The 15,854-nt window shown below is 43.3% G+C and overlaps 1 protein-coding gene across 1 annotated transcript in view; it reads right to left on the bottom strand.

Moving 5' to 3' along the window:
* The window catches only part of lama5 (laminin, alpha 5), a 322,932-nt gene that overhangs the window by 11,908 nt on the left and 295,170 nt on the right, over positions 1 to 15,854 (bottom strand). The window contains exons 69-73 of the mRNA XM_073061956.1: positions 14,668 to 14,811; positions 12,479 to 12,609; positions 10,529 to 10,696; positions 4,382 to 4,514; positions 3,640 to 3,788 (exon numbers count right to left, since the gene is read on the bottom strand). Of these exons, the coding sequence (XP_072918057.1) occupies positions 3,640 to 3,788; positions 4,382 to 4,514; positions 10,529 to 10,696; positions 12,479 to 12,609; positions 14,668 to 14,811 (725 nt within the window). The remainder of the gene's footprint in view (positions 1 to 3,639; positions 3,789 to 4,381; positions 4,515 to 10,528; positions 10,697 to 12,478; positions 12,610 to 14,667; positions 14,812 to 15,854) is intronic.

Raw genomic sequence — 15,854 nt, 5'->3', positions numbered from 1 at the left:
TGGAACTGGATAGGAACAGACAAGTTAGGAAAGTGTTTAATTGGAGTAAGGGGAAATATGAAGTTTATCAGGTAGGAACTTAAAGGATAAATTGGGAACAGATGTTCTCAGGGAAATGTCCAGGGGATATTTGTGTGGCGTTCTGTATAAGTATGTTCCAGTGAGACGGAAAGGATGGTAGGGTACAGGAACCAGAACCACGGTGTACAAAGACTGTTGAAAATCTAGTCAAGAAGAAACAAAAAGCTTACAAGAGGTTTGAAAAACTACGTAATCTAGATCTAGAAAATTATAAGGCAAACAGGAAGGAACTTAAGAATAAAATTAGGAGAGCCAGAACGGGCCGTGAGAAGGGCTTGGTGGACAGGATTAAGGAAATCCCCAAGGCATTCTACAAGAATGTGAAGAGCAAGAGGTTAAGATGTGACAGAATAGGACCAATCAAGTCTGACAGTGGAAAAGAGTGTATGGAACCGGAGGAGATAGTGGAGGTACTTTATGAATACTTTGCTTCAGTATTCATTATGGAAAAGGATCTTGGCGATTGTAGGTATGACACAGCGGACTGAAAACCTTGAGCATGTAGACATTAAGAAAGAGGATGCGCTGGAGCTTTTGGAAAGCATCAAGTTGGATAAGTCACTGGGACCGGACGAGATGTACCCCAGGCTACTGTGGGAGGCGAGGGAGGAGATTGCTGATTCTCTGCCAATGATCTTTGCATCCTCAATGGGGATGGGAGAGGTTCAAGGATTGGAGGGTTGCAGATGTTGTTCCCTTATTCAAGAAAGAGAGTGGAGATAGCCCAGGAAATTATAGACCAGTGAATCTTACTTCAGTGCTTGCTAAGTTGATGGAGAAGATCCTGAGATGCAGGATTTTGAACATTTGGAGAGGCATAATATGATTAGGAATAGTCAGCCTTTGTCAAAGGCAGGTCGTGCCTTATGAGCCTGATCACATTTTTTGAGGATGTGACTAAACACACTGATGAAGGTAGAGCAGTAGATGTAGTGTATATGGATTTCAGCAAGGCATTTGATAAGGTACCCCATTGCAAGGCTTATTGAGAAAGTAAGGAGGCATGGGATCCAGAAACTGGCTTGCCCACAGAAGGCAAAGAGTGGTTGTAGTGGGTCATATTCTGCATGGAGGTTGGTCACCAGTGGTGTGCCTCAGGGATCTGCTCTGGGACCCCTTCTCTTTGTGATATTTATAAGTGACCTCGTTGAGAAAGTGGAGGGATGGGTTAGTAAATTTGCTAATGACACAAAGGTTGGGGGTGTTGTGCATAATGTGGAGGGCTGTCATTGAGCGGGACATTGATAGGATGCAAAACTGAGCTGAGAAATGGCAGATGGAGTTCAACCCAGATAAGTGTGAGCTGGTTCATTTTGGTAGGTCAAATATGATGGCAGAATATAGCATTAATGGCAAGACTGTTGGCAGTGTGGAGGATCAGAGATTTCTTGGGGCCTGAGTCCATAGGACTCTCAAAGCTGCTGCACAGGTTGACTGTGTGGTTAAGAAGGCATACGGTGCATTGGCCATCATCAACCATGGGATTGTGTTCAAGAGCTGAGAGGTAATGTTATCCTGGTCAGACCCCATTTGGGAGTACTGTGCTCAGTTCTGGTCACCTCACTACAGGAAGGATGTGGAAACCACAGAAAGGATGCAGAGGAGATTTACAGGGATGTTGCCTGGATTGGGGAGCGTGACATTAGAATAGGTTGAGTGAACTCGGCCTTTTCTTCTTGGAGCGATGGAGGATGAGAGGTGATCTGATAGAGGTGTATAAAATGATGAAAGGCATTGATCGTGTGGATAGTCAGAGGCTTTATCCCAGGGCTGAAATGGCTGGAACGAGAGGGCACAGTTTTAAGGTGCTTGGAAGTAGGTACAGAGGAGATGTCAGGGGTAAGTTTTTTGCCCAGACAGTGGTGAGTGCGTGGAATGGGCTGCCGGCAACGGTGGTGGAGGCAGATACAATAGGGTCTTTTAAGGGACTGCTTGATAGGTACATGGAATTTAGAAAAATAAGAGGGCTATGGGTCACTCAAGGTAATTTTTAAAGTAAGAACATGTTTGGTATAGCATTTCAAGCCGAAGGGCCTGTATTGTGCTGTAGGTTTCTATGTTTCTATCTTCTTCCTGGTGGTGCTGCCACGTTTTCAAATCCTTAATTCCACCTCTTTCATTATTGTCAGTTTAGCATTTCTTTTTGCTGTACTTAGCAGCATTCCATTGCTTCTGCACTCATTGTTGCAGAATCTGTGAGCTTTGCATGAACAGGGAATTTCATTGCATCGTGATGTATATGGGAATTAGCTAATCTGAGGCTGAACGAGCACCTTTTAAGCTCTGGAAGGGGGACAATTGGAGAGAACAGGGGAAACGTGTGACAGAGTGAAGACCACTTTGTCAAAGCAACAATTAGTGGCAGAAGAGAGGGAATCATAAATTGGAACAGAATGTTACAGCTACATCTGTGGGAAAAACCAAAAGCTGGTAATCTGAGAGCTGCAACATACCTGGGCTGATGAGATACAGTTTCTTGCACTTGTGTAAGGTATCACTTCAACAGAGTAGGTGAAAGACAGACAATTAAAGTGGCAGATGACCTGTTGATTAGCATTTTCTGCTCAAGTGCTCAGCAATGCTGAATCGGCGTTCTATTATAGCACAGGATTCCTTATTTAGTATAACTTATTTTTTTCATTGATTTTCGCTATTCTAAAGCTACAATTGCCAATAAAGGGTGTGTTAACTTAGCCTTATGACAAAGGAAGAGAAATGAAACTAGCAACGCGCACAAGATGCTGGAGGAGCTCAGCAGGCCAGGCAGCAGCTATGGAAAGGAGCAAACAGTCGATGTTCTGGGCTGAGACCCTTCGTCAGGACTGGAGGGAAAGGGGGAGATGCCTGAATTGAATGGTTTCACTTGTCACCTTGTGCTGGAAGTGAAGCCAGGTGGGTGGGAAAAGTCAAGGGCTGGAGAAGAAAGAATCTGAGAAGAGAGTGGACCAGAGGAGAAAAGGAAGGAGGGGACCAAGGCAGAAGCAATAAGCAAGTGAGAAAAAGTGAAAGGTCAGAGTGGGAAAAAGAGGGAGGGAGGGGGACATTTTGTTCACTGGAAGGAAAAATCAATATTCATACCATCAGTTTGGTGGGTACCCAGAAGGAATATAAAGCTGGTACTTAGCAGAATTTTGCACTGATAAGAGTTATATAAATGTCTCCGGCTGTGGCAATTGATCACAGGACAACATATGACCCCAGACTGAACTAGCGATGGCTCAGAAGACATGAAGAACTGCTCCAGTTCCATAAAGTGAAAGTACAGATTTCCTATTAATGCAGACGTCTATAATGAGTTCTCTTTGGAGCTTAATTACACCTTCCATAGAGAATTCACATTACGGAGCATCATTACATTAAATTACATCACCAGTTTGCAATGAACTTCAACTACTCACATAGTTCAAGTCATGCAATTCTTCCACAGAAGAAACAACAAATGTCAAACAGGAAGTTTGTTGACAACAAATACAAGCAGAAAAAATACATTTGATGGCTGAAATTTAAAGATTAAAATTAGTCAATAAAAGGACAGCAGAGATTATTTGAGAAACTTGCCTCACACGGAAGGATTCTGGAATGTTGTCATATTCCAAGCGGCTGAGGTGGGACCCTCGGAAGTACTGGGCATTACGGACAGCAGCCGGTTCCCTTGGCAACTTGCAACTTTCTGCCATTTGCTGTTTACTCCTAAGCTTAGCTGTATCCTTCAGGATTAAAAAACCAAAAGAAACTTAGAACATGCCCCAAGGAGATGTCTCTCAGACGATAAGAGTAATTCTTTAATGACAATGATGACCACCCTTTTCACTGCTGAAACATCCCAAAGGGCTGTAAAACTTGACACCAATGGACAAGATACAAAGTCAGGTGAGGGCGGTTTCAAAGAGACTGGGTTAAGATACATTTTGATGGAAAGGAGTTGGAGTCATGGTATTTCTAGGAAGGTAATACCAGGGTTTATGACCTTGGTAGCTGCAACTAATGGTAAAATAGTGGAGATGCCAGAAAAGTGCAAAATCTCAAGGGACTTTAGGACACGATGGGGCTGTGTTGTTAGTAATGACTGAGGACAAACATCAATTTAAAAACAAACTAAATTCTATAAAATAGTATTAGCTTCAAAAAATACAGAACAGAGGGTACACCAGTTGCAGTTGGAGTGCAAGGAACTCTGGGAAATTGTATTTAATCTTGCTTTGGAAAATGCAAGTTATCTAAGGGATTAGAGTTGCAAATGTTTGTAACCTAATGAGGTGAGATGAAGATAAGTGAGAGCTTGTCTGCAAATCTCTTTCACCTGTCTGGGCTTCTCCTTCCTCTGAATTCGGATCTCCTGTGGTGGCTTTTCCTTGGGGCAGCTGTTCAGCTCTGCGCCCAGCATCACCTCGTGCTTCTGCAGATTTATAACCGCCTGCTGGTTTGCAGATTTACTGCATGAGAAAGGGAGTGAAATTATTACTCACAATTGTTTGACAAGTCATGTTTATATTTTGTGTTACATTTCTTTTTTAAATCTTTTTATTAATTTTTTATACAAACATAAATGAAACATGAATACAAAGTGTTTGAGAGTACATAATTAATAGTTTAAGTAGACATTCAAATATATAATAATCAGTACATATAGCCTCCCAAACTCAAAGTATTTATGAACATAAGAGACAAAAAGAAAAAAAAAACCCAAAAAAAGAGAAAGAAAAAAATACTAACCAACATGGGCCATTGCATAATGTTAAGTACATACAGTAGTGCCAATAACTCCGAACCTCCATCCAAATAATTAAGGATAATCAAAGTGAGGTTTAGGAAAAGACAATTTAACTCATATGAAAATGTTGAATAAATGGTCTCCAAGTTTCTTCAAATTTAACTGAAGGATCAAAAACAACACTTCTAATTTTTTCTAAACTCAAACAAGAGATAGTTTGAGAGAACCACTGAAATATAGTTGGAGGATTAATTTCTTTCCAGTTCAATAAAATAGATCTTCTAGCCATTAATGTAACAAACGCAATCAATCGTTGAGATGAAGAGGATAGACGACTATTATCCACCATTGGTAAACCAAAAATTGCAGTAAAAGGAATTTGTGTTACATTTCTAGTGTCACAGAGTTATAGACAGAGAAAGAGGTCCCTTGGCCACTGAGTTGGCACTGGCCATCAAAAAACCATGGACATCAATTCCAAATTTTACTCTCCCCACACTCCCATTGAATTCAGCCACTGATGTACAAATTAGAACATGGAACAATGGAGTACAGTACAGACCCACTGACCCATGATGTTGTGCTGATCTTCCAACCTACTCCAAGATCAATTTAAAGCTTTCCTCCTGCATAGCACTCCATTTCTCTATCAACCATGTTCCTATCTAAGAACCTTTTCAGAGTGCCTAATGTATCTGCTTCTACCACCACCCCGGTAGCACGTTTCATAAACCTACCACTGTGTAAAAACCTGCCCCTAAAATCCCCCCTACACTTCCCTCCAATGACTGTAAAAATTGCCCTCTCTTATGAGCCTGGGAAACACGCATTGCCATCCACTCAAACAAAGTCCTTTACCATCTTATACAATGTGTGCAGTGGTTAGCACGACAGTTTGCAGTACAGGCAACCTGGGTTCATTTCCCATCGCTGCCTGTAAGGAGTTTCTACGCTCTCCCCATGATCGCCATGGGTATCCTCAGGGTGCTCTGGTTTCCTCCACAATCCAAAGACGTACTGGCTGGTAGGTTGACTGGTCATTGTAAATTGTCCCGTGATTAGGAGGATCGCTGGGCGGCATGGCTATTTGGTGCTGTATCTCAATAAATAAAAGTCACCCCTCATCCTCTCTCGCCCTAGCTCAGTAGGGGCCATGGAAATCAAGAGCACCCAGGGTGGTCACCGGGAAAATGCATGAACTCCATGTGTAAAGCAGCCAAAATCAGGATACCGGGTCTGTGAGGCAGTGACTCTACCAGCTACTGTACGTCGTCTGTCCCATTGTACTCAGCAAGTCACAGGAAAGATGTGATCACACATGAAGGACTGCAATGATTTCCTAAGATGCTGCCAGCACTATAGGGAAGACTGAATTGTGTTGTTTTGTCTGGAACAGAGCAAATTAAAGGAGATTTAATTCTACAAGATTACAAGGGGCTTAGACCGAGCAAAAATGGAGGATCTATTTCCCTTGGCAGAAGTATCAAACTGCAAGAACTATTGATTAACGGTAACTGGAAGGAGGATGATGGAGATGAGGAAAAAGGCTTTTCACCCAGAGACTGACAGGGATCTGGCACCCGCTGCCTGAAAGTTTAGATTCCATGTATCTACTGTTTGTCTGCATTGTATTTTATGTTGCACCTTCATTTTGGTAATCTGTCACATGGGTTGCGGCGTGGTAGAAGTGAAGAAGTTAGTTATGTATTCATGCCTCTTCTTTGGTTCAGTCTAGTTTCGGTAGAGCTAGAGAGTGGGCTGGGGGGCGGTGAGTGCTATCTTTTCTGTTGATCACTTGAATGCTCTTAAATAAGTTTAGGAACGCTTGGCCTATGTACGTTTGATATGCTAAGACTGCTGATTTTGTTGTATTGCTAATTTTAGTTTCATTAGTTTTTATCATCTCAAGATCACTTGTTTTGTTAGTTTCTTAATAAAGGGTTGAATGTATTCTTTGACTTTGGAACTTTGCTATTGGATGGCTAGCGTGTCATACAGTATCTATCCCCCACTCTGAGTCTCCAAGTGGTTTTGGTTTTTTTCCATTTACATGAGAGTCAGGAATTTAAACAAAAAATCTGGGGTGTACTGGTTCCAAGTTAATTTTGCCCCAGCTCCTGTCACCTTAAAACACCCTCTGAGTAAGCAGAACCCACACTGGATGCAAGTGAAAGTTTCTGAAAAAGAATTGTTGGACAGTAACATCATTAAATAGCCAAGAGGTTGCTTACATTTATAATGATAAGCAACAGGTCAATAGTAAAGTAATAGGACCTCTCAAGTTTCAACCCTACATCTCCGTTCTGAGAGGTGGAAACAGGTAAGGCTGGCCAACAGGGCTCTGGTGAAGCTGTACAGGCCAATCCCCTGTAGAGTGGATACAACAGATTATTGCCCACAGAAGGCAAAGAGTGGTTGTAGACTAGTCATATTCTGCACAGAGATCAGTCACCAGTGGAGTGCCTCAGGCATCTGTTCTGAGACGCTTACTCTTTGTGATTTTTATAAATGACCTGGATGAGGTAGTGGAGGGATGGATAAGTAAGTTTGCCGATGACACAAAGGTTGGAGGTGTTGTGGATAGTGTGGAGGGCTGTCAGCGGTTACAGTGGGACATTGATAGGATGCAAAACTGGGCTGAGAAGTGGCAGATGGAGTTCAACCCAGATAAGTGTGAGGTGGTTCATTTAAGTAGGTCAAATATGATGGCAGAATAAAGTATTAATGGTAAGACTCTTGGCAGTGTGGAGGATCAGAGGGATCTTGGGGTCTGAGTCCATAGGACGCTCAAAGCAGCTGCGCAGGTTGACTCTGTGGTTAAGGAGACATACGATGTATTGGCCATCAATCGTGGAATTGAATTTAGGAGCTGAGAGGTAATGTTGCAGCTATATAGGACCCTGGTCACCCACTTGGAGTACTGTGCTCAATTCTGGTCGCCTCACTACAGGAAGGATGTGGAAACCATAGAAAGGGTGCAGTGGAGATTTACAAGGACGTTGCCTGGATTGGGGAGCATGCCTTATGAGAATAGGTTGAGCGAACTCGGCCTTTTCTCCTTGGAGTGAAGAAGGATGAGAGGTGACCTGATAGAGGTGTACAAGATGATGAGAGGCATTGATTGTGTGGATAGTCAGAAGCTTTTTCCCAGGGCTGAAATGGTTGCCACAAGAGGACACAGGTTTAAGATGCTGGGGTGTAGGTACAGAGGAGATGTCAGGGGTAAGTTTTTTTACTCAGAGTGTGGTGAGTGTGTGGAATGGGCTGCTGGCAACGGTGGTGGAGGCGGATACGATAGGGTCTTTTAAGAAACTTTTAGATAGGTACATGGAGCTTAGTAAAATAGAGGGCTATAGGTAAGCCTAGTAATTTCTAAGGTAGGGACATGTTCGGCACAAACTTTGTGGGCTGAAGGGCCTGTATTGCGCTGTAGGTTTTCTATGTTTATAGAAACACTGATGAACAACTATACGGCTGACCTTGGACAATGGAGACGGGAGGTCATCGATGGCCTATGCTGAAGTAATAGGAATCCAAAAGCAAAAAAACGCTGGAAATACTCAGCAAGTTAGGCAAAATGTGAGAAAAGAAACAAAGGTTAATACTTCAAACCAATGATCTTTTATCCAACACATACAAATGGTGTAGGAATTCAACCAGTCAGGCAGCATCAATGGAGGGGAACAAACAATCAACGTTTCAGGCCGAGACCCTTCATCAGGACTGGAAAAGGAAGGGGGCAGAAGCAAGGTTACGTAGGTGGGGAGATCTCGGCCTGAAACGTCAACTATTTACGCAGCACTTTGTGTGTATTGCTCAAAATTTCCAGCATCAGCAGAATCTCTTGTGTTTACCTTTTAACCAATCCTCTGATGAAAAAGTCACTCACCAGCAAGGTTAACTGTTTCTGTTTAAACGATGCTATCTGACCTGCTGAGTACAGTGGATTCCGGGTGATTAGCCTATTGGTTAATTGGGACATGTGCTTATTTGGGACAACTCTTCAGGAACAAAGACTAATTGAGAAAATAGCCAGGATTTTCTTTATTTATTCAGTACACCATGCCGCTTTATTGGGTCAGGATATTTGCTGAACAGTTTCTAACTTGCATCTGTTGCATGCACTTGTGTGGCTGTCAAGAGAGAATATACGGTGCTCAGAGCAAACAGTTATTAAATAGCATCAGTTGCGTGTTTGTGTTCGAAAAGCAGTGATTTTTGTCGCTGATAGTTGGCAAGAAATAATCAGTAAGACAATTCAGAACTGCTTTTCTCACCGTGGTTTCAAGCGTTCAGGCAGGGAGATGCCAGAAACGGCTGGGAGTAAAAATGAAATGATTTCACTACTTCACCAAGTTAGGAATTACGAAGAATTTGAAGACACTGACAATTATTTTGAATGCTACAAAATGAAGAGTTGGAAGATGCAACAATTTCTAACTAGCTTCAGTCCCATGCACCTGTGTGGCTGTTAGACACTACGTTGCTCTTAGAGCAAATAGTTTTTAAATAGTCAGTTGCATATGCTTGTGTTATGTTAGTCATTCAGGCCAACCGACACCGAATTAAAAAGCAGTGATTTTTGACACTATTCCATGCAAGAAGGCAATCAAGGCAGTCCATTATCTGCAAGAGGTGTCTGTGCTGATTTTGTTCAATTTTTCAATCAAAAGAGTATCACAGTGTACACCGAGCAAATTCCTCTCTGTCGATGACTATTAGAAACTAATACACAGTTTTTTAGGACTGTAGTAATATTGATACTGTTCTAATTTGTTCTGCATTTCAATTAAATACATAATTTATTACTTAGTTAAATGTAGTGTTTCTTTTTAAACTATTCCCATGAAACTTCAGCTAATTGGGGCAATAGCTTAAGTGGGCCAAAATGTACCGGCTCCGATTCCGGTGTGCCCCAATTAAACAGAATCCACTGTATTTCCAGCATTTTCTGCTTAATTAAATAATATAGTGGTTAAAAAATGCACACAAATCACACATTACTGTAATAGTATTTCTAATTCAGCTACGAAAGCAAGAGTTATCCATTCTTTAGATTAAATATTAAAAAATAAGATTAAAGATTAGTTTTATTTGTCACATGTACATCAAAACATACAGTGAATTGCATCATTTGCGTCAATGACCAACACAGTCTGATGATAGCGTTGGGGGGTGGGGGGGGGGTGGTCAGCCCGCAAGTATCTTCCATCACCAACATAGCATATCAACAATTCACTAACCCTAACCGTAACCGTAACCCATGAAGACCTGCTCACAACGGTGAAGAAAAGAAAGCTGAGACGGTGCGGCCATGTAACAAGATCCAGCGGCCTTGCAAAGACCAGGAACTGCGGAGGGGAAAAGGAGGAGAGGCAGACAGAGGAAAAGATGGACGAACAACATTAAAGAACGGACAGGGAAAACACTTGCGGTGACCCAGGCCCTGTCCAGACGGGACAGACGGGTGCAAAGCTTGTCATGACGGCACCCCGATGACTCCACCAGGAGTTAAGGGCGCAAGAAAAAGAACCGTAACCGTATGTCGGAAAGTGGGAGGAAACACACTGGGTATGGGGAGAACGTACAAGCTCCTCACAAACTGCTCAGCAATCAAACCCCGACTGGTGGTCGCAGGCACTCCACCATGCTACAGTGCTTCCCGATTCAAGATGGACATCGCCACCATCACAAACAAGGACGGGGTAGCAAATTCCATGGGCTCCTGAAACTCACCGGTAAATGAAAACATTGCTAATGCAACCTGTCAGGCTGGCACCAAGGTCAGGACTTGGCACACCACCCAGGTAAAGATGCCCCTCCTTAATCTCCCTGGGCTGGCGTTTCTTCCTCTTGGATAACTTTGACTGCCGTTTCTCCTGATCATCGATGACCAGTTTAATCCTTGCAGAAAGAAGGAAAATGGTAGATTAGTGCTGAATTTTAATCACACTCAAGAAAGTTGGTCATCGGTTGTAAAGTGCGCAAAAGTCCTAGGTACATACATATAGCTAGACTTTTGCACAGTACTGTATTTGTCAATAAGGAGCGGAGAGCGAGTTTGTAAATCTGGCGGGAGTAAAGGATGTTGGGAATGGCGAGGGTGGTGCACTGCAGGAGGGGTGTAGCAGACGAGTGACGGGCGGGGGAAGCACGGGTACAGACACACCCAGCCCTGAGACACCAGGCAAGGTCATTTGATTCCAGACGACTGGTTCATTGATCATTACAGATTGTCTCTCTGGTGCTTCCCACTCCCTCCCCTCTCCCTTCCCCCTTTCTCAACCACGATTCCCATCCCCCTGCCCCCCCTTCCCACTCTCAGTCCACAATAGAGACCCATATCAGAATCAGGTTTATCATCACTCACATAGGTCATGAATTTTTTTTTGCAGCAGTACAGTGCAATACATAAAATTACTACAGTACTGTTCAAAATTTTCAGGCACCCTAGTTATACATAAGCACCCAAGACTTTTGCACGGTACTGTAAATCTGGACTTCTCTGAGAAGTGGTGTGGTTGACGTTCATATGAAGACAGGTTTAAGTTTCTGGCAGGTGATGTCAATTAAAAGGTGTCACTGAGAGGAGGAAATGTTCGTTGATATTGCAGGGCAACAGATACAAGGAACAAAGTTATTTAGGGGCATTATATGGTTTTCCCACAATGAATTAGAGGTAATGGAAATAATGTATTAGGTTGTACTAAATTGCTTTCATTTGAATTAATGGCGTCTGTTGGAACTTAGTCGCTAAGTTTGGGTGGTCATTCTTTAATTACTATGCAACTAACAAATCCAAACTTAGTGACTAAGTTACAAAAGATACCATTAAGTGGGGGAGAAAAAAAGTTAGAACAATCTGATATAAAGTACTTTATCCTTATTATTATGGGAACTGAGTAAGACACAAGAACCAAATGTCTGTGAAGTAATACCTAGCAACTACTCTACATATAGCATCATGATTAAAACATTAAGTACTGGCAAAATATTTGGTTCCTTTAGGTTGTCATAGCTGGGGGTAGTAATGGGGTTAAGCTCCCACTACTGAATATATGCTCCCAATGTCGTGCATCTCAAATAGCCTCTGGCAACCAAGTCCAGCTCCTGGCCTTCATGTGTGGTTTGGCTGCTAAGCCTGGTAGAACTGTTTCTAGTGACAGGAGAAGGGACAAAGTTGGGTTACTGGCACCTTAAAACCAGTCGCTCTGGGCAGATGGGACTTGGTTGGCAGTTCATCTGGGAGAAGGAAAACCATGATCTCAAATCTCTGCCGCCTTGCAGCTACGCACACTCATGCGGAAGGTTTCGGGAATAAACTCCGAGGGAAAATTTCAGCACTGGAGGGCCTAAGCTAGTAGTTCTATGTTGAGTCCAATGCTGACTGGCAACTCCTGTGATGCTGTTGGTGCCAAACCTCTGCCATTCCATTGGATTCATCAGCTGTGAGGAAAGAGCCTGCTGCGTGGGAACAGCTTGCTCTCACTATTGTACTGCCTAGGCTTGCGTATCACGTAGACAGCTTCGATGGGTCGTACTCGACCAACAGAAGCCTAGGCCAAATAGTTATCGGCTGCACCTTTTTCATGACTGTAAAATAATAACTTCATTACAATTGGCCAATTTCAGAAGCTAATTTACATTTTTTTTCTGCTTTAGGGGCTGAGAAATCAAAGGACTTACTGTTCATTGTTGATAAAGAACGAGACATAGTGCAGGATCCCATCTGTATACTGTTTTTGACTTTTAACTTCAGTATTAAACACCTTAAGAGCCACTTGTCCCTGCTTCAAAGAGACTTGACAATTTCCTTCCTAATAAAGTAAAGCAAAAATTGTTTCAGCTCACCCAGAAAATAACAAGTTATGTACAAGGCAACCAGAAGCAGAAGCAGGTGGTCTATCAGAAGCAGAACTAGAGATGACTTTGGGTAAATCTGAAGTAATGCTACATTATATGTGTTTCCAATCTGATGTATTACCTTTCACATTTTATTTTGAACTGTACAAGGCCCTTAACTTTATTAACATGAAACATCTCATTATGTCCATGGCATTAAGAAAAGCATTCATTTAACTTATAGTTTGTTAAATTTATCCCTTGACATTGGGTTTGGAGGCTTGTGTGCCTTATTGACCCGGAGGGCTATGCTGGCTGGAATCAGGGCCTTATGCTTTGGCTGCACCCATGCCAAACAGGTCAAAGGGTAGAGGTCAGGTTAAGACTGGTCCACCAGTCTACAGGTTTGGGGGTTCAGCTCAGGGCTAAAAACCCTGAATGTTAAAACAAAATTGTAAAAGAAACAGCAATGAAGAATCCTTCTACATTTGTGTGCGACGGTTTCCCCGCGTCTCCACCCGTGACTTGCCTGACAGATGGTAGTGAAAACTGAGAGGAAGCTACTGGCACAATGAGGGAAGCCCTGAACACTGCAAGAGATGGAGGACTTCTATTGCTGCCCTAAATGCCAGTAAGTAAGCTGTTAAATTTATAGGCACAGGATCAGGCCCTACACCTTATTGAATCCATGCTGACTATCAAACAGTCATGTACCCCAATCATACAGTGTAAACTTTACCGGACATAGTATATTCCATCTACTTACTCCCAGCCCTCAGATTCGACCAGGGATAATTTTCAGTGACCAGTTTAACCTACCACCCTGTACAACCTTAGGATCTGGAAGAAAATTGGAGCACCAGGATGAAACAGAGAGAACGTGCAAACTCCACAGAGGCAGCATCAAAAGTCAGGCAGCAGCTCTATCAGTTTACCAGTACATGGCCCTTAGACGGAGCCCTCAATTAGAACCCATCCTGACCTGAAATGAATGGAGAAGTTGCGCAGAGGGATTAGAATACCCCACACACAAAATGCTGGAGAAACCAATGGGTCAGGTAGCATCCATGGGGAGGAATAAACAACTGCTGTTTTGGGGCATGAAGGGTCTTGAAATGTCAACTGTTTATAGTTCTCCATAGATGCTGCCTGACCTGCTGAGTTCCTCCAGCATTTTGTGTGTGATACTCTGGATGTCCAGCATCTGAAGAATCTTATATTTAGAATTCCCTGTGCTTTTCTCCCCCATGGGAAAAGTTGGTTAAGTATTTAAAGACAGGATTGAGGAGATGAGCCGAAAAGTATGTACAGTGCATTACCGTCTGCCAAGCTCCTCGCAGTCTAAATTTCATCCAGCTCACCGTGTCTGTGCCAGCACAGGGGCGTAGCTCACCGTGTCCGTGCCAGCACAGGGGCGTAGCTCACCGTGTCCGTGCCAGCACAGGGGCGTAGCTCACCGTGTCCGTGCCAGCACAGGGGCGTAGCTCACCGTGTCTGTGCCAGCACAGGGGCGTAGCTCACCGTGTCCGTGCCAGCACAGGGGCGTAGCTCACCGTGTCCGTGCCAGCACAGGGGCGTAGCTCACCGTGTCTGTGCCAGCACAGGGGCGTTGCTCACACGCTGGTTCCTGAAATTCATTTGCGCTCCTCATTAATCTAGAGATGTCGTTTTTGTTTCAACGTCTCCAGCTTAGTTCAGCAAAGTAGTTTAACTGTCGGGGAGAACCTTGGGAAAGAACATGGTCCTATGCTCTGGTAAAAACTTACAGCAGGAGTAGGTGGTAAGTGGAAAGCTTTGACCCTCGGGGTCAAGCCTCAGTTGCCTTTGCCTCCTGTACCAGCTCTGTCAGAGTAACAATGATGTCCACCCTGAAATTTGGTCAAAGTGATGGACTTCCTCCCAAACCAAGAATCCCAGCCTTCAATAGGCCAGCTTTCAGTACACATCCTGAAAGACATTCATACTTGCACCTTGACTGACCAATGAAGGATCACGCCTTCCGTCAATGCAGCCTACTGACAGTCCCCACCTACCGTTGTAGGGTAGTAAAACATCAGAGCGTTTTGTTGCTGTGTCTGGAAAGCAAAGCCTGACGTGAAGTTGTCTCGGAGGGCAGGAACATTCTCGGGCACCAAACTCATGTACCCCTGGCCTGTGAAGTCAACAGAGCGTGATATCTGAAAGAGACACAGAAAAAAGTCAGACTGCAGCAGGCTAAGTTATTCCAGCATCAAGATCTTGCTTACTCTGTGTGCCTCAGTATAAACTCAGCAGTGTGTGATAAATGCAAATACAGTAGAGATACTGTTTGGGATGCATACCTGTAATTCAACCCAAAAAGATTGATTAGGGACAGCCAACAGTTTTGAAAGGCATGCTTGTAATCTAAAGGTATGAGCAACTAGTTACCCCGAGATCTATGTGTTAGCTCTCATCTTGGAAGCAGAAAGACGTAGATTTAATCGGCATTCCGGAGATTTGAACCCAAAACGTGCAGAAGGGAGGAAGTTCTAGCTTAAGAAGGAGCTGTTTAACTCAAACTTCATTTGCTCTCTAAAGCAGATGCAAAATATCCCTTGGCAGTTTGCCATCACAGGAGAAGCCCATGGAGTGCTGCCACAAGACAGCAGCATCATCAAGGAATCCTCACCACCAAGGCCAGCCTCTCTTTCAGCTGGAGGTACAGTAAGCAGCCTTACATCTCACACCACCAGGTTCAGGAACAGCTATTACCCTACAAACGTCAGGCTCCCGGTGGATCAAGGTGGATAACTTCACTCACAACTCTATGATCTACAGACTCACTTTCAAGGACTCTTTACAACTCGTGTTCTCAGTATTATTTTTTATTTGCACAGTCAGTCTTCTTCTGCCCACTGGTTGTTTGACTGTCTTAGTTTATGCATAGTTTTTCGAATAGTTCTATTGTATTTCTTTTATCCCTCTAAGTGCATGCAAGAAAATGAATCTCAAGGTAGCAAGCGATAACATTTACACACTTAGATAACAATTTTATTTTGAACATTGACATTTCTGAAAAAGGGCTCAGAAGTCATCTCTGCAGCCTGCCCAGTATCTAGTCCTCAGGTAGATTGAGTTTTCAGTGATGTGTTTCTTTGGGAGAGCCGTAAATTGGCCGGCAGTAATCTCATTGACCGAAATGCTTTAATTTGGTGAAAGTTAACAGGTACTTTCTTCTTGCTGTGCAGATTTCAATCCA

The sequence above is a fragment of the Hemitrygon akajei genome, chromosome 11, assembly GCF_048418815.1.
Source record: "Hemitrygon akajei chromosome 11, sHemAka1.3, whole genome shotgun sequence".
Classification (NCBI taxonomy): Eukaryota; Metazoa; Chordata; class Chondrichthyes; order Myliobatiformes; family Dasyatidae; genus Hemitrygon; species Hemitrygon akajei.
This window is presented reverse-complemented; position numbering and strand designations above follow the sequence as displayed.